General features: G+C 40.3%; 2 protein-coding genes across 2 annotated transcripts; both read right to left on the bottom strand.

Moving 5' to 3' along the window:
* Positions 1 to 921: 921 nt before the first annotated feature.
* per3 (period circadian clock 3) lies at positions 922 to 15,983 on the bottom strand. Its single transcript, XM_074666795.1, has 22 exons — positions 15,789 to 15,983; positions 11,386 to 11,814; positions 10,583 to 10,743; positions 10,351 to 10,469; positions 9,842 to 10,040; positions 7,874 to 7,925; positions 7,483 to 7,628; positions 7,194 to 7,272; positions 6,996 to 7,102; positions 6,639 to 6,795; positions 6,440 to 6,548; positions 6,225 to 6,353; positions 5,909 to 6,017; positions 5,703 to 5,814; positions 5,462 to 5,601; positions 5,219 to 5,380; positions 4,803 to 5,054; positions 3,819 to 4,687; positions 3,458 to 3,647; positions 3,077 to 3,263; positions 2,553 to 2,703; positions 922 to 2,475 (listed from the first exon to the last, which is right to left on the bottom strand). Exons 2-22 carry the CDS (start codon positions 11,691 to 11,693, stop codon positions 2,353 to 2,355), a joined length of 3,861 nt encoding a protein of 1,286 aa, XP_074522896.1. The 5' UTR covers positions 11,694 to 11,814; positions 15,789 to 15,983; the 3' UTR covers positions 922 to 2,352.
* A 1,036-nt stretch (positions 15,984 to 17,019) lies between these two features.
* vamp3 (vesicle-associated membrane protein 3 (cellubrevin)) lies at positions 17,020 to 27,128 on the bottom strand. Its single transcript, XM_074667314.1, has 5 exons — positions 27,027 to 27,128; positions 22,225 to 22,285; positions 19,740 to 19,898; positions 19,180 to 19,231; positions 17,020 to 18,779 (listed from the first exon to the last, which is right to left on the bottom strand). Coding segments are annotated over exons 1-5 (291 nt in total). The 5' UTR covers positions 27,029 to 27,128; the 3' UTR covers positions 17,020 to 18,762.

The raw sequence follows: 27,128 nt of genomic DNA, 5'->3' as shown, positions 1-27,128 counted from the left end.
CTGACAATGTGAAAGAAATATTAAATATTTATAAATCTCTTGAAAATAATAAAAAAATAAAAGTAAAAAAATACATACATCTGTCGCTCCAATTGAAGTCAAAAGTGCTGTGGAACAGGTTTTCCTTCAGGATGTCTTGGTACATTGCAGTATTCATTTTTCCATCAATCCTGATGAGTCTCCCAGTTCCTGCTGCTGAAAAACATCCCCACAGCTGCCCACCACCATGCTTCACTGCAGGGATGTTTTTCAGCCAGGTGATGAGCGCAGTGCCTGCTTTTCTCAAACATGAAGCCTCGCATTCACACCAAAGAGTTCAATCAAAGTCCCAGACCAGAAAATTTTCTTTCTCATAATCTGAGAATCCTTCAGCTGCCCTTTGGTAAACTCTGTGTGCCTTTTACTAAGGAGTGGCTCCTGTCTGGCCACTCTACCATACATATCTGATTGGTGAATGCTGCAGAGATGGTTGTTCTGGAAGGTTCTCCTCTGCAAGCAGAAATGTTTCTTTACCCTTCTCCAGATTTTTTGCTTCAAGAAAATCCTGTCTTTGAGGTCCAAAGAGACATCTCAAAAATGATCAGTGGAAACAGGATGCACTTAGGTACATGTCATTTCTAATTTTTTTAAACTTTCAATAAGCTTGCAAAAAAAACAACAAAAAAAACGAATTCATGTTGTCATCATGGGGTGTTGTGTGCAGAATTGTGAGGAAAAATATGAATTTATACCTTTTTGGCATGAAGTTGTAACAACATAAAGTGTCTGACTATGTGCCTTAACAGGCGTTTTTGAACTTTGAGGTCAGCCTGTTGTGAAAGTATAGTTGTGTCTATCCTGCATCTACCTTTCACACCTTTGGTAGGAGGAGGAACAACTTTATTTATAGTGAAAGACTTGTTTTTCAAGCAGTTTTTTTAAGACATTCTCAAAACACATTAGGTCATAGTTCATTTATTCATTCCTTTGTGTCACAAACAGTCCCTGAATTCAAGACAAATGGCTTTTTATACACTTTGTGAAGTTATTTTGTGTAATTTTTCTATAAAATACATGGTACTGTAATATACTTTAAATCTAAAAACGGTAGAAAACCCTGGTCTGTCTTGCAATGTTGGACAACTGTATATAAGGAAGCAGCTTTCAATCCATCAGTACACACGCGCACGCACACACACACACATACACACACTCATACCAACATTCACAACTGCCCATCTGAAGCCAGTACAAGAAAAAGTGTGAAAACATTCACAGAACTATAGTGGGTTAGCCATCTCCTCACGTTCTCTCCATCTCCAAACCGACATACATTCATACTTACATACATTCATACATACATAAACACACAAATTCATACAGACAGTCATACACCACACACACATACACAGTCACAGAGACAGCTACACAGATTGTACGGAGAAATCAATCAGTAAGCGAACTCAGGATCTCAGAAAAATTTAGGACAACCGTGTGTCTGTTTACCTTAAGAGCTACAGGTGTTTTGGGGTGATCAGAAAGGACATTGGGTGCTACAGGACATTTGGATATTTAGGTGGACTTGTGTTGTAGCAAGAAATTTCAGTTCAAAATGATCAACATATTTGTTGTTGTTCATGAGCCAGAGTAACATAAAGACTGACGATCACGACAAGAGGAACCCAACCTATGGAATAAGAGAACACACTCCAACAACAATTAACTTACAAGATTAGAACCCTTATATTATAAACAGAGAGCTGCAAACACGTCTTTGTCTTAAGTGCTCATAGATTAAACTCAACCACGAATCAACCATGGTAGAAGAGTTGAGAGCGCTGATGTATTTCACACACTGTACAACCTGTGCTTCGCGTCTCTGAAGGAGAGTTCAAAGCGTGTTCTGATGCTTAACCTGGACGAGCTCTGTCTTTGTCTTATCACCCAGCCACACCAATCATACAGGCCGGGTGTGTGTACACAGTACTCATGTTCTAGGGGCATGAATCATGAGACTGTCTCTTACAGTCAAGAATCAAGTGGCTCACGCTGCCAAAGGATCTGGTCAGTCTGAGACATGTGAGACCCGCACAGAGGTCCATAATCACAGAACAAAGAGAGGTATAATAATCATGGTCCAATAAAAGGCAGTCATGTCAGGCTGACTATGAGAAAATGCCCATCCCTCTCTCCATTTCTGCTCTTCAGGGCCGGTCCGTCCCCTGATACCTTTAAAATACAAATTAAACTTCAAACTAAAGCATAGGGACCCACTCCTCAAAATTGGTCAGAAGAGATGCATGGTAGGAGTTGTGGAGGTTTCTGGCAGGGCTGGTTCTCTGTGAGGTTGGTTGTTTTGGCTTTAAGATTCTCTCAAGTGTCCACCACTGGTCCGATGGGGTCCTGATGGGGGCTCTCCAAAATGGACGAACTGTCAGGGACCTGAGGGTGAGGGGAGCGGGCAACACCTATACCTGCACTGCAGCCCTCGCAACCCTGTGAGACACAAAGGTACATTACAGATGTGCAACGATGAACAGAAAAATAAAAAGGTTTCATAACAAGATGCTCACCTGTGTGTCTATCTCAGGTGGGATTGTGTGCTGCTGGATCCAGGGATGGACCTCAGCCAGCTCCTCTCTCTGCTCCTGGTTGAACCATGGCTGCAGGGGTTTGAGCAATCGCAGCTTCTCCCTGTCTTCTGCTAACACTTCATTCTGGTCCCTGAAAGAGAGGAGAGATAAGACACAAGTCAAAGACAGCAGGATGAATTACTCACAACACCAAGCATGGCCTGGTACCTTCATACATAACCACATTAGTGAGCTCCTGCTCTAGCAGCAGTTCCCTCCAACACTGATCAGGTCTTCAAGAAAGAAGATGTGATAAACCTGATTGAACAGCTTCTCATCTTCACATAGATTCCCCTCTAAGACTGGGACTTCACATTTTAACCTTGACCACATAGGACAGATACTGAAGATGTTCAGTGGACTGCCCTGTGGGGGCTAAAAAATTAAAGTCTTTGGACTTTGTGGTTTCCTTCAAATATGATACAGATAAAAGCAGATAATGTCTTTTTGAGCAGTGTATGTACCTGGTGTGGATCTGGTATGTCATCATGACATGCTCAGGTGTGTGCTGGATCATGCTCCACAGCGAATTCTCCACACGAGTGTCGAAACTGTGCTGGTGCTCTGCCGGTGGCTCCTGGCTCTTACGGGCTTTGCGTGATGTGTCCGATGAGTCGTTGCTGGCAAAGTATTTGCTGCTGTTGCTGCTGCCTGTGAGCAGGGAGAGCTCTGCATCAGTCTAGTGCTAGGGGAAGCTGTTTCCCACGTGTCGGAAATTTTTCCTGACACCACAATGTTAGGTTCATATGTTTCACCCTTTCCATTGCATCACAACATTACAATTACATAACTTTCTTAAATTCTGTCTTGTGATTGTTTATATGTGTATTGCCACTGTGTCTCACCAGTGTGTGAGGTGGAAGTTCCATTGGAGCCCGATCCAGATCCAGATCCCAGGGAGCCAGACTCCCCTGACCCAGAGCCTGAAGCGTTTGAGCCAGTCCCTGAGCGGGCGTCCTCCTGCAGCAGCAGGTCAAGCAGCTCACTGGATGTAGACTGGGCATCATGGTTTCCAGACTCACTGGGGTTATCACCCTGAGCAAAGCAAAGGGTTAAAAGTTAGAAACAAAATTATACTTTTGCTTTGGATATAGGGGGATACTTTGTTATATGGAGAAAAGTGGTCTCTCATGGCGGACAGAAAATTGAACAACAAACAAGTTTGATACGTTGAAGTTTAAAGCTGACAGGCAGTGGCAGTCTTACCTCATTGGCATGTTGTTCATGAAGGCTCTCGGCATGGTTGTGCCCAGTGCTGCTCTGCCCTTCGCTTGGCTTTGGTAGCTCTTCTTGCAGAAGGTTCAGCTGCAGCGGAGAACTGGAGCGGGAGCTGGAGAATAAGGCCCGAGGCCCAGCTTCCTCCTCCTCCTCTCCCACAGAGGAGCTGGCTCTGGGTGAGCATAGCATGGGGCCCTGGGAGGTCTGAAGGTGGGGGCCAGATTGAGCTTGGAACTGGGGCTGAGGAAAGAGGTTATTCCCTGGGGCAAAGCCTGTCATGGTGATAGGTGCCTGGGACATCATGGAAGGAGCTGAAGGGGGGTACATGAACGGGAAACCTGGAGTGAAAGTTGGGTAGTTGGGAAGGATGACAGCCATAACAGGAGTTATGTAAGGGCTGACGTTCTGAATAGGTGCCATGGCTTGCAGGCTGTGAAAGTTCTGCATGTTCTGCAGATTCTGAAACGGCTCCATCTGGATTGGCTGCATACCCTGCACACTCTGAGCAGGCTGCATGATGTTAAAGTTATAGCTGAGCTGGGTTTGGTCAGGAGCTTGCAGCACCATGGGGGTTGCCCCTTGCAGCTGCTGTGGTTTGGGCTGCTGCTCTGGAACAGGCTGGGTTGCCATCATAGGGAAGAGTGATGTCTGGAGCTGGGCTGCTTGGTTGAATGGTGCTCCCATCTGGGGCTGAGAGGACTCTGAGGAGGGCCACGAGGAATCAGGGACACGGCGATGAGGGCCAGGAGGGGAAGCATTGCTGTCTGAGGAACCCATGGGTTTTGGGCGCTTATGTCTGGGCTTCCCTCTCCTGGAGCGGTTCAGTCCTCCTGCACTCAACGGACGAAGGTAGTCGCCTGTGGTAAGATTTGCAAATGTTAAAGAAAAACTTTCATCATGCTGAACCCAAAAGGTTATTATCAGCTGTAACATATTTCATCCATTTAGTCAGTCATTTTTAAATATTCCAACCTGGGTGGTGGGAGTGAGCCATGGAGCTGTTGTCAAGCTGCAGATAGGAGCTGTAGGGGCTCTGGAGGATGCGATGGCGGAATCGATCCACATACTCTTGTTCTTCTTTCTGGGTGTGAGCTGACAGCACCTCCTTGGTGAGGCCCACAAACCTCGGTTCCTCTGTGGCGGGGCTCGGGGTGGGGCGGGCAGGGGTTGGTGCAGCATCTGTAGGCTCGCTGCCCATTGGGGCATCTTCCAGTGCTGTGGCCTCTGAGAGAAGAAACAAACATGTTCAATCTGTAGTTTACGAGCCTTTCTTCTTAAGAACAGCCAACACACAGAGATTTAAAATCTATGTAAATGAATAATAAACCACCACATCAAAAAATCTGAGATCTACACATGTACAGGCATGTCAGGGGGTAGTTTTTTACCTGATTCAGGCTGAGGCACGTGTACGATGGTGCTGCTGTACGAACACTGGCTGGTGACAGACACTACACTCATGGCCTTTGTGGACATTGTGATGTCTGTCAAAGGTGCACCAACAACTGCCGCTGCTGTAGGGGCCACTGACACCCCACTGTCCAACACCACTGCCCAATGACATTAATAACAGTTAACATTGCTCTGTAAGACAATCTGTGCTTTAAGGTGTGTTTTCAGTGTGTTTGTACCATCTGAGCTGGCCTGAGCTGTGTCAGTGGCTTCAGCAGGCTTATCATCTTCTGAGGTAGAGGATGAAGAAGAGGAAGTGGCCAAGGAATGGGAGTCACTCTTTCGCTTGAGGGCTGGACCTGTACAGCTCTCCAGATATCTGAAACACACATATACACTCATTTAAAGCATGACCAACATTAGGTGCTCTATAAATCAGTTTAGTTTATTATCCTCAGGTTTGGTGGCCCCTTATCACACCTGATGATGTTATCCACACAGTTGATCTGCTGATAGGAAGGAATGTGTGTTTGCTTCCTGCCCTCTTCATGATCTCTAACCTCAGGGTTGGATGTTGCAGGGGGTAGACGTCCTGCACAAGCAAAAAGTGGTTTAAGCTATTTTTTCCTCATATATTTTCAGGTTGAGATTTATACTCTTTTTCTGAATAATATGAGAAGAATTACCTTTAGCAGGTTTGCTAAGAAGAGATATTTTGTGACTGGAGCCCAGATAAGCTCGCTGCCCCCAGGCGTTGACTCTGTTGACGTCAGCACAGATCTGCTGCAGTGTCATCTGCAAACACACACACACACACACACACACACACACACACACACACACACACACACACACACACACACACACACACACACACACACACACACACACACACACACACACACACACACACACACACACACATATATATAACACATCTCTGCCACAGGGTGACCACTTGTTTCCTGAGCTGTGATGTCACTGTAATGTCTCATGTCTCACCGGCTCCCTGTGTGAGTCCTCCCACATGTTGCCATTGCTGTCGCTTGAAGAAGCTACGCTGATGTAGTGCTCATGAGAGCCATTGCTCCCCAGGCTGCCGTAACCACTGGAACCATTGTTATGGACTGGCTGTAGTAACAAAAAGAGAGGGGCTTGAACAAACTTAAAACATAAGGAAATAGAATTATTCTAACAGTTTCCTTTAAAATAACGACCTGCAGGAAAAGTTTGTAGATCTTTGCTTGTAAATCTTTAATTTCCTCGTGTGTGACCAGGACATCGTCTTTTGTCCGAGCAGCAAACACATCCTCATTCAGAGGACTCCTGACACACACACACACAAAAAAACAGAGTTGTTTTCATGATGTCATTTCACTCAACAAGTCTCTTAGCCACTGCTGTTGAGCAACTTACGTTCTGACTTTGTGCCGTCCAATGATGAAGGCTACTTTTCGACTCCAAGGGTTGATGAAGCTGGACCAGCTGGTGTCCAAAGTAATGTGGTCTCCGTTCTGACAGCGCAGACGCACTGGAGAGTGCTCAAATGGAGACTGGCCAGCATACTTCAACACTGTGCATGACAGGGTTGGAAGAACAACAGAAGGATGAGGCTGTTGGGTCACTCAAAAGACTGGATAAATCACTGCAAATGCTTCTTATGGTTTTATCTGCCGATTGTTTGAACCAAACAATGAAATACTCCTAAACCAATAAAGAATACACGTAAACTTTAATATACAAGAAAAGCCGTTATCTTTTCTAACGACTTACCTTTCCGATGCATCGACAGCATGAGTGGGCGGTCGTCTGGGTGAATGCATGTCAGCAATGAAGTGCCTATCAAATCCTGAGGAAGGTATCCTAGCAACGGCACAGCCCTGTGGATAAGGATCATCGAAAGGGTTTAATCAATACACTGACACTCAAGTGCAAAATACACTGAATGTGAACATGACTGTGTCCAATGACCTGTCATCTACTTCCAAGAACACGCAGCCCGGAGAGTGTGTGGTGGTGAAGATGCGCTTGTCCAAAGGGATCCGAGGGGCTGCATGAAAGAGTGACAACGTCCAAAAGGTTGAGTAACAGGGATCTTTCTATCTCAGTGTCTTATGGATAACAAAATACAGACTTTCTCAAAATTGACTCCTCAAAAGACATATGACATATACTTTTTTTTAAAAGACTTAGCAGAAGCTGTGGATCACAGTCATTAGCAGTTTAAGCGGTATGCAGATCAAGGAGCCGTTGGCTTTACCTTCATATCCAGAAATGATGCGCTCAGCCAATGCCAGGCAGCACGGCTCCTCCTCCTCTCCACCGTCTTTCCCCTGCACTTTCAGCAGGTAAGGTGTTATCCGGAATGGGTTGTAACGCATCTCACCATCACGGTCTTTCCCACCCCTAAACATTGATGGAAGTTGATTTTCTGGTGAACTGTACCATGCCTACTCGTGCATTTTGCTATAATTACATGCAGCCAAATATGAACGTGATTCTTCAAAAGACGTAATCTCTTAAAAATTGAGCTCATTAATATCTATGCATTTATTTGATGTTTTCCTGGATGATATCTTATCACTCTAAACAATCAGTGATGTTGTGAGAATTTGAACAACAGTCCAAGGAGGGAAAAAAAAGATACCGACCTGATTCTGCAGAAGAAAGACTTGACCTGGGCACAGTCAAACAGAACCCCTGCTGCAGAAATAAAAAGCAGATGATTAAAGACGTTATGAGGAGGATCTGTTTTAACTAAAGTTCCTCGCCACCTTCTGGCCCGGAGTGTAACACACACTGTTGTAAATTAATTCTAGCGAGGCGTGTGTTTGTTTTGGAAATAAATGAAGATCCCATTGGAATAAATTTTCTTTGTCCAAGATAACGTTGTACTGGATACAACGCCCCGAGGTAAGGTATTTATCAGTACAGTTATGTAGCGATACTGTTTGAAATGTGACATCAAGCAAATGTTGTAGTATCTGGCTACATGCTGCGCTATCGGCAGCCAGGTACTCTGATGTATCTATCGGCTACAACAGGACAAGTAAACACTATCAGTTTGTATGTTAGTTTAGTAGCTGTTTATATTTAATGCAGCTGACAGTCCGATGCTCTGAGACATGGCTGTAATAAGTAGCATTAGAGAATCCTGGTAAGCTTTGTCCTACCAGTCATCTACCAAGCAGAGCTAATGTAACCTCACTCTTCATTGATAGACTCTCAAGTTTGAACAGATCACTGCAGAATAACTGATGCATGTGGGTTGGAATAAGCATTATCACAAACAGTTTAGCCTTTTTAGCCTTTAGCTTGTGCACTGTCACTCTCCTGTTTAGCTTTCCTCTGCTCCTCTGTCTTTTTTTTTCTTTCTTTCTGTCTGACAGTTAGGTTCCTGTGTCCACCATCACTACAAAATTAATTCAAGAAGTCATTTTCAGCAGAGAAAAACACAGATCTCTCTTTTCACCATGGAACTTTGTCAGACCTGCTGTATATCAATTCAGTCCTGCTCAACCCGATCAGGAAGCTAAGAAGTAGCATTTTGAAATAACTTGTAATCTGTAATATTGGTGCGATCAATATATATCTAGAAGGGAGACTTTTGCAAAATCACTTAGAAACTCTTCACAGCTGCTTTAACAGATTTATCTGAAAGCTTTTATTATATGAGTCATAGGTATACAATAAGAGATTAAAAAGACTAAATATTAAGTCTTCCATTGGAAAAGATCTGATACAGTGTAAATGGCACCCTTGAAAACTTCCACAGCACTTGGGATGGTTTTCTGAACTTTGTCAGGGATCTTGGAGGTAAGAAGTTAGACTAACATTGAGCTGATTTGGTATACTATCAAAATGTGACAACACTTCACCTGTGTGTGCTTTTGGAAGCCCCTCCTCATGAGAGAGAGTCTGTGTGTGTATGTCTGTCTCTCTTCTGCCTGCTTGTCAGCAAAAGTGTTTTATTTATTTATTTATTTTTCTTTCCTAACATTTTAGTTCACTCCTTAAGTTCTTATTCATAAAATATTACTATTATTATTCTAATGATTATCTTACTTTTGTATTGCATTGTATTTAATATAAATGTATATACTTTTATCTGATTTTGTTTTCTGGGAGGTTTTTATTCGAGTGGTGCTTTTGTAAATTCCACCAGCCCTTTAGTGTGTCTTTCTGGTCTAACTTTGACTTTTGTGTCTCTGATTCTTATGAATGTATATTATTAAAAGTTAATTCAAATATATATATAAATAATAAATAAATATATTCAAAAAGGCTGCTAAATCAAAATGTAATGTGAAATGAAAAGAATAAATTTGTCTTTGTTGAAGTCGTTAGCATTTCTACAAAAATCTTTATTGCTAATGTCTCTTTGTGCTTGTAATAATGGCTGCTTCTATCGGGACTATGGGAACTTGGTTACTTGTTCAGTAAAGACGTCATGCCAAGGTCATGCACTTGAACTAACAATACTCAGAAGCAGATGACAATTTTACACATTTAAATAAGCAAAAGTTATCTAATGTATGCCAATATGAACATACAATAAAAAACACCTACACAAAAATGAGAAATGTTGAAGGGCTGTGATGAGTGTGGCTTTAACACACCTGTGTGTGAGTTGCTCCAGGGTGGCAGATGTGGCTGAGCTGTGTGCGAGTAGAAGACATTGACATCTTGGTGGAAGAGCAGCTCAACAAACTTGGCTGACTCCAGGAACTTCCTCTTGCAGCAAAGGATGCTGGGAGCCTGCTCTGACGCGTACAGCACACGGCCACTCGATAGAGAAAAGACCACTACGAAGGAGTCCTACACACGGACATGGAGAGACGTACGGGTGCACATGTAGAGAGACAAAGACACATGCACACAGGCAACCAAGTCACAGACACTCACAAAAGCAGTAAACACACATACACTCACACAGCCGCCCAGGCGTGAGGTAAATATAATCGTACATGGGCAAGAATGTATGGAAAAGTTTCTGCTTCTGAAGACTACAACATGATTTGAAAATATAACTGTTGAAAATCTTTCTCATGTTTGCTACAATCCAAAAAAGTGACCACAGCATCAGTGGCTGTGAGATGTGTTGTTGGGCGTGTACAAATATAAGTACCGTGTTTTTCAGGGTATGTTCAGAGGTGACCCTCTCCAACTCTTCCAGGGTGCAAACAGTGGCATCTCTCCTCTCATCCTGGCCATTTCGCATCAGCAGTTTGTAGTATTCACTATTGGCTACATAGGAAACACACACACACAAGCTGCTTTGAAACAAAACTTACTAAAGTCAGGCTGGTGGAGAAAAAGAGGGGCTGCTGTGAAAACAAAAAAGTAAAAGGCCAGGTTACCTTGCACCTGCTTGACACAGTTAAGTGCATAATGTAAGGCCTCCACCGTGCTGGCTTTGCTGCGGCTGCGTTTGTCTGATGGAAGCCGTTTCTTCATCTCAGCCACTGTGAACATCACCTCCCTGTGGGTCTGGCCTTTCCCATCAGCTGCATTCTCACTGCTACACACACAAACACACAGATGGAAGATTTTAACTTCATAAAAGCAAAAGTTCTCAAGACCATTATGGCAGAGAGTTGATGTCTGGACATTGTAGGTGCTATAAAGAGTTTTTTTTTTTCTTCAAAAAGCCGCTTAAAGATACACCCGTGCTTCTCTTGTGATTAGACTCTGTGTTAGACAATAAGCAGACCCCTCACATGTCTGGATTGTTTATGAAAGGGAACCCATTTCCAAATAAAACATTCACTGCTTTCCAAACAAACTGTAGTATTTTAAAATCACAGTTAAAAAAGCTGTGACTCAATTTCCATGCATGCTGTAGTCACATAAACTCATGATTTCCTGTGTAACGAGCAGCATTGTGGATGCACTGCTTTTAGTTTTACCTGTCAAAACAGAAAGTCTGAACAGTAACCAGGTTTAACAACTTTCTTAGGACCTGTGAGATGAGCAGGCAGATTTGATCTTCGATGATGTTGCATTTAGAGTTTACTTGATTGATTAATGTTGCAACAGAGAAAAATATGTCAGAATTTTTTTAGGTATTTTGCAAAACATCTGCTTGAATGCTGTAATATATTCAAAACTGTGCTGATGCAGGGTCAGACATGAAGTCAGGCTGAAACAATCAGTGAAATACCTCTTGGTTGAAGCTGAAGTGGATCCTGTGGCGCTTCCCGGGCTGTGATTGGACGGGGAAGAGAGGTCATTTGATCCACTTGTCATCTCCTCATCTTCTTGCCCCACTTCTCCCCCCGGAGGTCCATTTTCTCCCCCCCTGAGGTGCTCTGATTGGGCCTCTGTGTCATGCTGCCCTGATGACACCCTCCCTCTCTCCCTGACGCCTTCTCCTGCAGCTGACAGTAACACAGGGTCTGCTCCGTCAGGACCGCCGTCACCTCCAGTCATCTCCACACTTTGGTCACACATCAATAGTAATTTGTCCATTCACAGTGGTCAGTGAGGGTCTTCATATGTTCAGTGAAGGGAATGGGTTCCATGTGGTGATCACAAACTACTTTTCATTCACAGAGTGCTGAAAGTTGGGTTTTAAGATTTGCTTCAGTTGCTGAAAGACAAAAGAATCAAAGACATGTAATGAAATATGGAGCCACTACTTTCTTAGATTATAGACAGAGAGATCACTGTGACTGAAAACAACATCTATAAAATCAAAGTATAAATCAAAATGAGTTTAAAGATAACTTGGCTCACAATAAAGGTTATGACAGTAATAGCACCTTTAGCTTTACACCTGAACAAGTCACGATCAGGCCATCTCCTGACACAATATACATTTTTATGCTGTGAGACGGTTGAATCAGACTTAGTCAATCTTTCAAAGTGACACTTTTGATACCAGGCTCACTAAATTCCCCTGACTGTTAGTTGTTGAGGAAAGGACGTCTGCTTTACTTATTTTAATCATTTTCAACCAACTGTAAACACTGAAATGTGCTCTGCTAGTAGTTTTTTTTAGTTAGTGAACACTATAGCACAATGACTTTAAAGGTCATCTGTGTTTCTCAGGTTTTAATCACAGCACAGACAGAAGCAGGAAGACCCTACAGGATACTTCTGGTTATGTTGTGATGCCTGCCACCATTAAAAATGTACTGGCTCATTTATTTATATGTAGCCATGAGGAACTGAATTTCCTCAATACACTTCACAGTCCATCGAAGGAGCACATTAACAGTACAATCCATGTTATGTATACTGCTTGTTTGAATATATGTCATTTTGCTGGTGTGTGCACACTGATAAATTAAACCCTGCTTGGAAACAGTGTGTAGCATGACTCAGAGTCATCACAGCCATGATGTATAGGTTTGAAATTTAAAACATGTACCTCTGCTGCATTGTAGTAAGGTGTGTTCTTAAAACAGCACAGCACTTAACCTGAGTGCATGTCAACGCTAAGAAAAATACAAATATGTGCAAATGAAACATCTGATGAAGAGGCATGTAACAAACCCTAAATCAAAATCCCCAGAACCTGTTTCCAAAAGTTAAAAGATTATTTTCGGACAGGAAATCAAACTCCTTGTTGTGCTCTTTTGACACTGGGTTCATTCAGTGAAAATCAAAATAAAGATAAAATATAATCACACGGATGAAATGTTTGGTACAGAAACACTTTCTCTTCTCAAATGTGAAAAAAACACAATCTGTCTTGTTATCTAATACTATGGGACCGTCTGACCCTCAAAACTGACTCATCTACGATTTACATACAAGCACATTTCAGCCATCAATACTGCCAACACCAGGGACAGCTCTGCCAAATGGCAGTCTTTACACGCCACAACACAACACAATAATAATGTGATAATCTGCAGCGTAATAGCTGCTGCCAGCTGAGATGTTTCCTCTCCTCTCTTCTGTGAGAAATGAAGCTAAAATCTTCTGAAGACACGGAAGGTGACGGATCAAATTTGATGTTTTGCGGTAAGGAGTAACTCTTTGAACTGTTCAAAGTCATACTAACTGTTCCTGTTGCAGACCACCTTTTATCACAAGCTCAATATAGTTTAATGTTACAAAAGAAGTCTGATTGCAGTCTTTTTCCTCTCCAGTCATTTGTCTTTTTCTAGCTTCTTATGTTTCCAGCAGAATGGCACAAACACATTCTGCAGATACACAAGAACACAAAGCAGTGGGAAAGGATCAGTGTGAATGAGGGAAAGACAACCTCAGAGGTGCAAAGTGGAGCCAGCAAAAATATCCTGCGTCGTTCAACAGGTCGTCACTGCAGGATTACATAAACAGCCTGCTCGATTTGGAGCGTATAAGCCATCTTCCTATTATACCTGTACTGGCTGAGTGCAGCACACAGACATAGAGCCAAGATTGCTATAGTGCGAGTGAAAGAAATCATGCCCTGTCTTTGCCTTTATTGTGCACCAACGATAGTGATGAGGCCACTCCAGGTTAAGGAGGCAAACAGGTTACTTCTATGGACTACTTCCCTCTGCTGCTGAGACAGGTGGACGTACTGACCTGTTATTTGACTCTGGCATAGTTGTGTACTGTAGATATTTCAACGATTACAGGAGTAAAGAGCAAATATTAAAATCACACAGAATTAAACTTCTTACAAAAAAGGACAAAGGTGCTACTGCATTCTGTCTTGACTCCAGGAGCAGCCCATGATTCTATTTTTTTCTCATGCAACGCTTAAAAAAACTGTCAAATACAGCTATTTTGACACTCACATGGTCGCACTGTTTAACTTAAATGGGAACTATTTCCATTCACAGTTATGGAACACAAATTTGAAATACAAGTGTGATAAGAGGAAAGAAATAAACTCAAAAGGGAGCTCAGTCATGAACTGACTTGTAGTAAAATGCCATTTTCTTACACTTGTTTAGTTTGATACTCCAAATGAAATGAGACTCTCTGAACCAAGCAGGAATTTACAACAGCTGTTGCAGAACTAAAATACCTTACTGTCTTATAAAGACAAAGCTACACACAAAACATGCACTTAAAGGCACGAAACAATCATGACACTTTTTTCATGGGGAGAAATTTCTTTTTTGTGATCGGGGGTTGGGATTCTGAAGAGAGCAATAGTGTTTAGGATGCCTGTTTATTCCACTGGTTTCACAAGTGGTGCAATACAAAGAACTTTAGTGTGTTCTTCAAGTCAAAGAACAGCCCTGATGTCTGCTCTCAGGTCAACTGAATAATTGATGCCTGATGAATATCCTCTTTCTGTCTTAAAATGCAGCCAAAAAGTTGATGTTGTATTTAATATCTGGCTATTAAAAATAACTAAAACAGGATGCACAAAGTGGGTAAAGTATTTAAGAAGCCGATCAATTAATCTGAGCTTCAATCAGATCACACAACACCAATACACATACAAGTTCTGGCAATACAGAAGTGAAGTCCTGGCAGGATATACAGCCCCTGGCCAATCACATTGAGTTATGAAATCACAACATTAACTAACAACATTCAGCCTGTCAACATGTGAACTTGAACTATTTTCACGCTATGGTTAAAAAAAATGATTATCTGCATCAATTAACACTAAATACTTAAGATTCGGGTGTAAAGGAGTTACCTGATATTTAACAGCAAGTCAATTCAAAAAAAGACATTTCCAAGTGGTATATTCTGCTTGTTCTGAAGCCTATATATAGGTCACAACAAACCGGATTAAGACCATCACCACAACTAAAGACACAAGCTACAATACAATTGGTGAAATGGGGATTTAAATTCCATACTGAAACCTGTTTTTTTTCTTGCTTGGATCCACGGTGAAATGTGAAGGTTTGCAGACTTCAACAACAGACCCACAGCCGATTCCAAAGCTAAAAACAAACCTGACACTCATTACAGTTCACTACCCCCTCCTCACATGAACCCAGTAACCTCAATAACCCCAGCCTCCAACATATAGCTCAAGTCAGCTGACGTCACTACTACTATTATCGAAAGCTAAAACACAACTGCTAATATAAATGTAACGAAAAAATTGGCTTTTTGCATATTTCCACAAACCTGGCCTGCAGTAGATCACATGTTTAACACAATACAATATAAATAAGGAATGTGACCATCCGGGAATATTCTCACTTACGGAAGCTTTAAGTGTCTTCAAGGGCTCGGAATTCGAAAAATTGAGTCTAACATAGTTTTTGCCTTTAAAAAAAAAAAAAAAAAAAAGTCTCTTAGAATAACAACGGTTGATATCCACGTTGGATTAAAGCGTGTGGGAGCTACAGTTTGTTACTTGGAGGCTAAGCGCCTTTCTCTATCCACAGCCTCCTGACTTCTGGCAGACATGTTATTCGGCTGGCTAACATGTTAGCAGTACACATTAGTGACAATGCTACAACGTTCAATCACTGCGCAGCTAAAATCATACACAAAATATGAAACGCACTGGAGTGAATTCGACACAATATGTTTGCATTCACCGTTTTCGGTTGTTGGTGCTGTGGGCGAGGTGGTTAGCTAACGATAGCTTAACCAACTCGCTAACGACACCTTTCAGCTAACGTCTTCAGCGAAGATACTCACCTTTTAACTCCACGCTCAAATCCGCGCCTTGAATCCGGTACTGTCAAAATAAAAATAATATTTTATAACGCACTGAGTTTATCAGTATTTTTGAATAATACTGATCCAGTCACGTAGCTAAATCCTCATCCATTCCGAAGCGCTTGACACATTTGTGCAACGTGAGGCCGGTTGTGTATAGCTCCGCCTACTTTACAATGATTGGACGCACAAGATTTGAATGTATTCTGTGACTGGTTAATACGCACTAGAGTGGGCGTGTCTGAATACGGACTGTTCAGCGCCTTGCCGATGGTTCACGTGGACCCCCATGTTACACAACAGAAAGACAACAAGCACGATACAGACTGCGCAAGCACCGACAACCAATAACCTGCTGCACCCACCCCTTTACTACTGAATGAATTAATGAGACATCTTGAAGTCCATCAGTTGCAGTTCATACTTCTGGCCCCTTTTCAACCCATTCCATCTTGAATTATCCTCGGGATCAAAAAAGTATTTATCTCTCTATCCCTCTGTCTATCTACATGTTGACAAACATATTCAAATGTTGGTTGCTAAACCAAAGGGAAGAATATTGAAAGCTTTTGTGGCAAGACCAATTGTTTCATCACTTTCTATGCCTTCTCATTATTTAGGATCCAGAAACTCTATCTTCTGATGGGGATTGTTTACTAAATCTGTGTTGGAGCACTGAAAACACTGTTTTAGATCAAGAAAGTCCTCAGTGCCTCTGTTTCATTTTTCAAAGACATCCTTCACATTTCACCGCTTTTTGCACCTGTAGTCCAGTTTTTAGTATTTGGTCTTCAGGAAAATATTTGACCCTGGTTATTTTTACAGTTCAAATAGCAAAATAAATGTAACATTTTTACAAGGGAAGGCCTCTAGAACACAGGTAGGTATTTCAAGCTGTCACAAGATAAATTTATGTAGAGTTTATTTCTGTCCTTAATATTCCAAGGGAATAATCCAGTATTGAATTAAGAAATTGAAAAAGTTCAAAGGAAATTAAAAAAAGCACTTTTTAACAATTAAATGACAAAAGGCAAAGAAATTTGATTTTAAATAACTCATTTCTCTGAATCATTTATTGTCTAGAACACTAGACATCCAGAGTTAAGTCAAGTTCAGCTGTGAGACCACAGCCCCTCGTAGAGTAGTAACCCTTGACACACATACTGTTAAAAAAATTAAAGTCAGACAAAGCTTTGATTTTAATCTGTTTATTCAAGCAAAAAGGCATTTGGGGACAGTGTAGAATTGCACTTATTTCCAGATGTATCCACAAAAAGTTTGCATCAGTGGGGCACAAACTCACTCAGTCTCAGATTTCCAGTGAAAAAAGGGAAGATGATGATATTTCCATATATCTGTGATGAGAGCCTGGGCTGAAAAGGCATTTTCAGTGACCAATAAAAATATTATGCAATTTCCTTTATGGGAAAAGTTTGGCTCTATTTTAAAAGAAACCACTCTTTTTAAAGTTAGTGTTCAAAACGATAACTATGATGAGATAGAGCCAAATGCTTTCAAACAAACAAAAAAATGCTACAAAAATAGCACATTAGAATGAACAAAGTGAAGTGAATTTGCAAAGTAACCCCAATTTTCCCTCAAAGTAGGCAAGCAACGACAGGGAATAAAACCATCCAGTGTTGTATGTTGTCACACTGTCACAGACTTTACTCTGCATCCCAACACATGATGCTCAGCAGCACCTAAAAAATTCTATACACTCTTAATAAGGTTACCTCTACATTTAATAGACTGCAAAAAAGCAATTGTCAAATGAATGATACAACTAAAATATCACACAAAAAGGAGTATGCATCAATCAGTTGAGAAAAAATGCCAGAGTTACTTGACAGGTGGCCTTATATAAGGTTACAAGCTCAGGTGAATTATCAACACGATCAAACATTAGTTTTAACACTGGATGATCAGAAGGCACAACTTTGAATGGCTGGTTTTTATAATTAACAAAGTATTTCTAGAACCTGGCATTTCTCCATCGGCAAAGCCTTTCAAGGCATCTTTCTTAAACTGTATCTTCTTTAAGGTTAACAATTGTGCATCATTTAAACTTGGCAGGTAGTTAACCAATTATAGGCAGTGATGAATTTTTACATGTACTTGCAGTTTTCCTTATCAGGCAGTAAGGCTGTCGGTCTGCAGAAAAAGGCACTTCCCCAAGCACAAGCTCTATTGAGATTTACAAAGATCAACTTGATGAACACCTAACCGTGTACATTAACAGAATGAAGCATTGTATCTGGCAATTTGAGATTGGGATTGTTTCATGGTGTTTTCAGCTGTTACATTTAAAAAAAAGACAAGCATGGTTCTCTAAATATTAAGGGGATTAAGATCTACATATTGGTGTTACACTAAAAAGAATAAATGTGGATGTGTTTAAAACAGGTCTCGCATCAGTGTTATGCAGGGTTTCTGTTATTTACTTGAACAGTATACAGGCAGGTCTCAAAGCTTGGCACACTCAATCAATGGCTATAAATCAAACATAAAAAAAGTAAATATGAGTCGAGGAGTATACAACAATATTCTTCACCTGTAGTCCTGAATTTGGAGTGTGTATGTATGTGTGCTTAAATGATCACTTACACTCTTAAGTTGAGATGTACGTTTCTGTTGTCTTTGGCAAGTATTTAAGAGCACTTAAATACATGTATAATAGCATCTAGTTTTGAGTAGTCATGTTGGGTAAAACTCTGGGTCCTTAATTCAAGCACATGTTTAAACTTTCACACACACACAAAGACAGAGACACACAGACACACTCAGACTTGGGCAAACCAGGACAAGGAATGAAGACCTCCTGCAGGAGGGAAAAATTGTTGTGGAGCTCAGTAGCTAGTTATCATCTCACGTCTTCCTCTGAGAAATTAATTAGACAAATTACTCCTCTCTTCTTCATGGTTCCTCCTCTCCTCCTACTCCTGTTGGTGTTTTATGAGTAACTCCAAACTGTGAATGGACAAAGTTGGGGATTTTTAGACAAAAGGCAACATCAACATCTTTCAAATACCTAATTGTCAGCATGTTACTCTGTGATACTGAGTTTTGGGTTCTTATTGACTACAATCCATATTCATCACCAGTAAAAGAAAAACTGCTTCAAATATTTAATTGTTCACTGAATCTGTTTTAAATGTGAATTTTACTTTTGAATTGAAGTTCTGAAATATACACAATTTCTGCAACTTTTTAATTTATACCATGCACCTGTACAATCTTAAGACTACAATATGTCCCAAGAGTTATGCGACATGACTAATCAAAATCCTAAAGTTGCTAGTGATCTCTAAGAGAAATACAAACAGCACTTTTGTTGACAAGCTCCTGTTACAGCAGGCTTGATACTCACTAACAATGATGATGATGATGATGATGATTACAGCTATCAGGATGGCCCACATCTGCAAAAAGCAAAGATAAAAAAAAGTCAGTTTTGTAATGAGTAGTTATTCAAATGTCCTTTAACTGAAACAGCAGACTATAATTATTGTGTTTAAAAAATATTATTCTTTTGTTCTTCAGTTCACCATTTTCAAAAGTAAATGTACACTGTGAAATATATCTTTGAAGGGGCCGTGAGGACTATCTGGAAAAGCTAGTGTTGTTCCAAGGTATTGACTCTGTTTCCCATGAGCACTTGTACCTACTGTTGTGATGACGTGACTCTTGCCAAGGCATGTTTGTTTTGAAGCAAATGAAAGGAGGGCAGATCTTTTTTCAAGGCTACTCTTACAGAGTCACAATGTAATGTATTTAATAACACTTAGGTAGTGCTATTGTTTGAAATGGGATAAACAAACTTTGTGAACCCAGTTTGTGGACTTCTTAAATCTCCTAGAAGACTTGTCAAGTGTCTATTCACTGTAGGGAGATAACGTGTGTGCATGTTTTTTTTGTGTGTGTGGGTACCTTGCAGTTCTTCCACCAGTACTTCCTTTTCAGCTTAGCAGCACTGGTCTCAAACTGGGAGGCTCCAGCCTGCAGTGCATCTGCTCTGTCATCCAGTTCAGACAGCTTCTGGTCACGTTCCAGCACTTTGTCTACATTAACACGCATGATGTCCACCACCTACACACAAGCACACACATGGGGGCAGAAAAACACTTGGTTTATGAAGTATTTTTGAAACATTGTACTTCATGTCTACCAAGTCAGCAATAATAGACAATCCAGAGGGGACAGCATAAAGCATAAACCAAACGCTCCTTCAGCTGACTTTTTTTTGGTAATGAATTGAACAGAAAAAAATAAAGACTGGAAATGCCCCAACATGTAAATACAGGGCTATGACATCACACCCCTGGGGAGTTAAGTAACTTCCAACAGTGTTACAGAACACCAACAGTAAGAGGTTACACCTTCCAATAGAAAAGCAAAGTATGTTGTGTGAAAACACTTCAGCTCTACAGCAGAGTTTATATCAAATCAGACCAGGATGTGTGAAGAAACGGTATCAAAGAATAACCCATATGTTCCACTGATCCACAAACCCCACGACTGCCCCTACTCTCAGACAGAGCGGCAGGGTGGAGAGGAGTGTGTAGGCCCATGCAGGCCTTACATAATCATTGAGACAGGGATTATGTAAACCCCTGCCAGCCAATTGGAGGCTCTGTGTGACACGCTTTGGTTAAAGTTCTGTGTGGGAGGAGCTAATCTGAAGGGAGGGGCAGCATTGCTGTGAGAGGGAGAAGGGTGGGCAGTGAAGGGGATTAACAGACCACAGAAGGAACAAAATTTTGCACCCACTTTTCTAATACTGTCTCACACTTCACTGACACAGTTTCTATGACCATTTCTGATTTACAGGGAAGAGGTTTCTTTCCCTCAACATTCTCTGGCGTGTGAGCTGACATGTGGAAGGAGAGCACTTCAGATGTAGCGCTTGTGTGTTGATTCATGACACAGCTGCCAAGAGGTTATGCAAGGCTCTGTTTAAGACAGACGTTAAGGAAGAAGGGAAAAACAGAGACGGACTGAGTGGCTGATGGGAAAGGGCTGAAGCTCATTGATTACAGAGAGAGAGAAAGAGAAAGAAAGAGAATATGTGCACTAGAAACACTGGAAATTTTCATGCTTGAACCAATAAAGGCAACTGGACTCTGTCTAAACAAAGTGTGTCTCGAAGTGAAGTCGTCTTTTGGAGCTAAGAATTATCTTCAAGGGTCTTACCAAGTCCAGAAGCCATTATTGGATCGAACTAAGAATCACCAAGACCTGGGTGACTGAGAACTTAGACAAAGACTAGGTACAATCTAGGTTTGCCATATCATATTTTTAATTTTTAAACAATACTAGTAAAAAACCATAGAATATCAATGTCTGTTTTATTGCCAAGGCAACAAAAACTCTATCTTCTGGCTGAATAGATAGATATAACCCCCCCACCCAAAAAAAATAAAAAAAAATAAAAAAATAAAATAAAATAAAATACAAAAATAAATAAATGAACAAATAAATGAATAAATAAAATACAATGGTAATAATAATGTAGTGACTTAACAAAAACAGGATTATTCCTTTGAAATTATTTATCTGCTGTCTATACACTTTCACAAGTTTTCCTTTTTTGGGCTCTGAGTGGAAATATGCTTAGAATGGACTTTGAGATCCCGAAGTGAAAAGTACAAGCCCCTAGGAAAGAATTTATGATAATAGATTAAGGTGGCTCAGCAGTGGATTTTTTTTTCCTGTAGAAAAAATATGGAAGTAAGAGAAGGTCTTCCTATGAGCCAGGAGCCTTCTGAAGTGACTAAAATAGAACTGAAGTTTCAATTTCCAATTTTTCTCAAATTCCACATTTTGATAGTGATTTCTTCAAAACTATAAACTGGCTAAATCCTTCGGGGTTTTTCACATTAACACAGCTGTGCAATCTGCCACTTTGGTGAGACACAGATCAATGACTGAGGAGCTATGGGGTTGTTTGAAGCTATTTACACACACTTTGTGGTAATAACTTTATACCAGGATAAAAACATTTAAATATGAGCAGTCATCAGCTCAGTTCGGCAGGTCACACATTTTTGGGTATTATTATTCTTCAAGCAAATTTTAAAGGATGTAGCATTTTTCTTTCTTGATATTTCTTCTCAGGAGTAAACCTAGTTTCAAATCATCTTGAAATGGGTGTGGTCAGTATTTTAGGTGTGGTTCCTCAGGAGTTTTAGGTATTTAACTATGATTCCAAATTTGACAGATTCAAAGAGTATAAAACATACATTTTGTTCAGCAAAGGACTTATTGTGTGTTGGTGAGTCTAAAAAATACAATCAAAATGGCCCTTTTTTTGCTTATCAAGCCACCATAAATATTTTTTCTTGTAAAGGTGGTGTTTACAGCAGACCTGTAATGAAGCAAAAAACAAACAAACAAACACAAACCCTCATCATACCTCATCTACTTGAGCCTGGGTCTGCTGCAGGCGCCTGTTTCCACCTGCTTCAGGAGCCGCCCTGTAAAAATTGAATGAAATCAACATCAGCAGTATTCAACATTTGCAGGACTAATGGCACTGTAATTTTGAAAAAGTCCAAAGATGTAAAATAGTACAACTCAGTACACAACTTAAACTTGATAACAGAAGACATTCATAAACAAGAGACCATAGGCAGGTTTAACAAAATCATGGAACATCATCAATCATTTATTGACAGCAGATGCCAGATGGTTTGGTGAAATCATTGGGAAGAATAAGCAACCTGGATCTTCTCAAGGCCCATCATGCCTTTTAAAAAGGGAATTAAAGTTCAGTACTGCCCTCCACTGGCTGGAGACAGCATTGCTCTGCAATGACTAAGCTTCCCTCCAGACTTCAGATAACTGTCTGCTACAGCTGGGAGGATGTTGAAGAGATTGTTACACTACCTCCGGATAACAATGAGCATATGATAAGGCATTTCTTCAGACTCATCCCATATTACAATATGAGCCAAGACAGCTGGAGATGGACCACTCCTTCCACTGGCACACCCAGTGCATCATGTAATGTATCAACACAGAAGCCACAAAACCCAAGCGCACAACATCGCTTATCATCTTTGTGACAAGAAAAGCTACAAGTTTAAATGCTGTTAACTTTTTCAATTAACCTGACCATATGCAAACCTTAAAAGCCTCTATTGCAGTGGTTCTCAAATGGGGGTTCGTGTAGCCCTAGGGGAACTCAAGGGGGTATGCAAGATTCAAAGATGTATATTCAAAAAATAGCAACCAAGCAAAATCCCTTTATCACCATTTATATAATGTTTGAATCCAATATAAGTTTAAGTTCATAAATGTAATATCATATTCAATAGACACTAAGAGTACAGTGCAATGTTCTTTTTTTTTTCATCCAAAACTGCTTTGTGCTTGTTAGGGGGTACTTGGTGGAAAAAAAAAAACACATCATAGGGGATACAGGACTGAAAAAAGTTCGAGAACCACTGCTCTATTGTATGCCTTCTTGAGTCAAAACCCTCAGTTAAGAGGAAGTATCCTTCTAGCAGTGCATGGGTTTCCAAAATGCAATAGTCAGAGGGTACTGGAGGATGAGGAACATACAGAAATGCCGACATGCCAACAGGATCCTAAATGTAGGTTGAATTAGTGCATCTCAGCTTTTTTGGGATCAGAACAGTTTCCTACAGCAAGAAACCAGAGAGAAAAAAGAAACACTAAAATGAAAAAAAAAACCAAAAAAAAAAAAACACAGTGTCAGTGCTCCAGCTTAGTATCAACGTGTACAATCCAGGAGTACGGTGACATGAAAAAAGTATAGCAACAAACCAACTTGTCTAACTGCTGGTTCATCCTGCAGCCTGGCTGTTTCTTGCCAGTTGGTTAAGATACCATGTAAACATTCTAGGAGGACAGAGAGCATAAACACCTGTCAAAATTTTCAGAGATTCCAGCCTTTAAAGATTGCGCACAACGTCTGGTGGACATTGCATCAGCCCACCAACATGCTTGTGAGTTCAGTTTTTTAAAAACAGAACACCAAAGTTGACTCAGTCTACTCGAATCTGTGCCAAATTCATTTCCTGAATGAGGAGAGGAAATGTGATGTAAACCCTTTTAACAGGAAGACAAACACTAAAACCAACAATGGTGAGAAGGTGGGCTGGATCTAAATGAGCATGTTTTCCTGTTAGACAAACAAAACTCCATAAAAAAGAAATATAAAGCTGGCTTTTCACCAACAACTTTGATACGTTTTATTTTATGTACAAGACTTCTGGAGAAAAACAGAGCAAATACTTTTTTATGATTATAAAAAAATGAAAATAGATGTAATTGAGAGTTTTTTGTTTGACAATACCAAAATTAGGCTTTTTTGTCAAATAATCTTTTTTTTTTCAAATCTAAATTCTTGACTTCAGTTTTTGTTAATAAACTGGATTGGAAAAAAATACCACTTCTCTCCATTAGAGGGTAAAATGCTTCTCTCTGACTCATGTGATGTGCATTTTATCGGAAAAAATGGCTCCTTACGTAATCTGTAAACATTTTCATCCTCATTTAACTTTTCACACGGTCTGGTGTTAAAAAAAGCAAACTAAAAATCGCTACAATTGTAAATATTGAAGTATCGCAATTTAAATAGAATCGGCACCCTGAACTTGATTTGAATTGCAAGAACAGCACATCATCCCAGCCCTACTACTATAACTACTTAAGGTATTAGCAGGATTATCTTCCTCATGAACAAATCAGCTTAAATCTTTCAGTTGCCACAGTCCAAAAATGTCCCTTGATGTGAGAGGTAGCAAGTGCTCATTTCTTTCACTGGATGGCACACCTCGCCATTTCTTATCCTTGTTTGTTGTACACTGTAGTAGCTGACTGAAGCCCTGACTTTTGGTGACACAGGTTGGACTGGAGCAGCAGGTCCAGAACTACAGATGTGAGGCTGCTGACAATATTTAATTTCAACAGCAGGATTATAAGAGCTGAGCTGAGTTCAGAGGCTTCAGTGTCAGACAAGTGTGCCTTCAAAAACCTGCTAGTACTCCCAAACAGAAGGAAAATACAGACAGGAAAAAGATACTGAGCTACAACATCACTGCTCATATTCCTCACTGCAAACTCTAGGGCTGGGTCTCTGTTCTTCTCTCACATAAAACCAACAGATTTTAAAGTTGTTTTCAACTGCTGACTGCAAAGTACACAAATTGAATGATTGTCTTTAGTTGGTTATCTAAAAACATAAAGTCAAAGGCCTACTTCAAGTATTCAGATTTCACTCCGATGAAACCTGTAGACTTGTGCCTACAGTTTGAGAGCTAACTACTTCAGCCTACAAGGATACTCCACCAGATTGTTTGCAGACTTTTTTTTTTTGTTTGAGTGCAAACTTCACTGGACTTCAATAAGCTGGCAAAAATTCTTCCAGAAACAGATCTGATGTTGCAGTTTTTCTAAGACACAGAAAACAAGTCATTTATGGCAGAAAAAACACTCAGTTCACCACAGATATTTAAAAAAAACTTTTAGCAGCTGAAACTCTGAAAGAGATCCTCTATTTTAATCTACTGTTTTTAGAATGAGTGATCAGGCCTACAAATAGTTGTCCATTAATTTTCTTATCGATCAACTCATTGACTACTTCAGCACCTTTTTTTAACATACATTTAAAGTAAACCTTCTGATGATGCAACCAATTCATAGAGGTGCCCCAGGGGGTAAAAGTAAGTATCCCACCAAAATGAGACATTAAGAGACTGGTCAATAAAAAATTAACAGCAACAACCATTAATGTTGAAATGTCATGATGCACTTTTCTTCTATTAACATTCCTAGATGTTTACTGTGTAAAGACCTGATAGCTGCCAACTGTGTTTCAGTGACGGCTGTTTGGAGAACAACAGAGTCATTTTAATTTTTATTTTTTCTTATTTCTGACATTCATAATAGCTTCTTAGTGGCAGGATTTAACATCTCAGGGAACCTAACAATCAAAGAAATGACAAAAATTAAGACCGTTGTATTGTGTTGACTACAGCTTAACACCAATACAGTGAAAAATGTAATTCTTTTTACTTCTGTAAATTTCTTGTTTTAAGTAAGTTCAGCCTATGTCTGTACAACTTCTTCACTGCATCGCTCTCAGTAAAATATGTTGAAGACATCAGCTTTCAAAAAAACCATGACGGATGGTAATTCATAATTAATGAATCTTGTAACTCATAGATAAATTATGTATTTAACCTAACCGTATTGATGCATTATCACTCGAGAAAGAGCATGAGATGGACTGCAGCAAATAAACAAAGACCCTATGGTACAAAACGACAAAATTGGGTACAGCGCTAACACGATATTTTGTACCTAAAAGTACCGTATTAGGATTACAAACACCTGAACATGCTCCATGAAAACCTATATGGATTTTTAGTGAGGGTTACGAGGAAACATTGAAAATAAGAAGTTCCTGTTATTTCAGGAAGCATTCAGATTGTTTTTACTGACTTCCTCGAGTGGTTGGTAGGTTCATTTGTCTGAGAGGATGGGGGAGGTTTAAAGAAACCATAGAAATGATGGCTTTAAAGAACAATTAACTTGCCCTGCATATTACATTAACGCATTGACATAGGAAATGTGAATGTATCACAAATAAAACATCCCCTTGAATTCATCTTTCCCTCAAACCAGTACAACTTTCAACTACACATCTCTCATAAGTAGGTCACAGATGCAGTCACTGTTTTGAATTTAAACGTCGGCACAGTTTGAAATAATTGTAATTCGTACAAACTGTTGAAACAGTAACTATTAGTCTTTAGACTACTTCCAGTTGTTTTAAATCGACTAACACACCAAGACAAAAGCTTGCACAGCACGGATCCGGTGAAAGGCTAACATTAGCTTTTCAACTTTAATGATCAACGTCTACTTTTGTGCACCTGTGGATGAAATAAACGCCCGACATCGTATTAACCTCTTCTAGCAAAACCCAAACTTTGCATATAGAGTATGCTGGTAGTGTTGTTTGACGCGATCTACCTATTTCATAACTACAGCTAGCTTACTTGAAACTTTGAAAACTACGTGCTAGCATAGCACTTGTTGCATGCTAGCTCAAACTTTGGGCGTTGCTTTCTGTCTGTGGCCCTTGTTATACCAAACTACCCGTTATAACCTTAAGTACCAACAAGTTCGACAAAGCTACGTCAACATTTTTTAGAAAGTCTGGGTAAAGTCTAGTACACTTACATTGTGACAAGATTTTTGTATGAAGAACACTGCCGCTGAGTTTGCCTCTGGCTAACGCTTGAGTGTCAAGCCGTAACTGTTACAGCCGTCGATGTTATGATG

The sequence above is a fragment of the Halichoeres trimaculatus genome, unplaced genomic scaffold, assembly GCF_033239565.1.
Source record: "Halichoeres trimaculatus isolate MK-OKI-2021-1 unplaced genomic scaffold, fHalTri1.1 fHalTri1_scaffold_1, whole genome shotgun sequence".
Lineage (NCBI taxonomy): Eukaryota > Metazoa > Chordata > Actinopteri > Labriformes > Labridae > Halichoeres > Halichoeres trimaculatus.
The sequence above is the reverse complement of the archived record's forward strand: the minus strand, read 5'-3'. Positions and strand labels throughout refer to the sequence as shown.

Bases quoted from the DNA above. Each gene is read 5' to 3' on its own strand.
- vamp3 (XM_074667314.1), bottom strand. The intron at 19,899-22,224 runs GTATGATGAGGG...GCTTGTGTGTAG, and splicing joins CCCAGGCTCAAGTAGATGAG to GTGGTGGACATCATGCGTGT. The intron at 19,232-19,739 runs GTACCCACACAC...TGCTTTTTGCAG, and splicing joins ACTGGTGGAAGAACTGCAAG to ATGTGGGCCATCCTGATAGC.
- per3 (XM_074666795.1), bottom strand. From the start codon at position 11,693: ATGGACAAATTACTATTGATGTGTGACCAAAGTGTGGAGATGACTGGA. The intron at 7,103-7,193 runs GTCATTGGACAC...CCTTATCCACAG, and splicing joins TTCTTGGAAGTAGATGACAG to GGCTGTGCCGTTGCTAGGAT. The intron at 3,264-3,457 runs GTGAGACACAGT...CCCTGCTCACAG, and splicing joins AACTTCCACCTCACACACTG to GCAGCAGCAACAGCAGCAAA.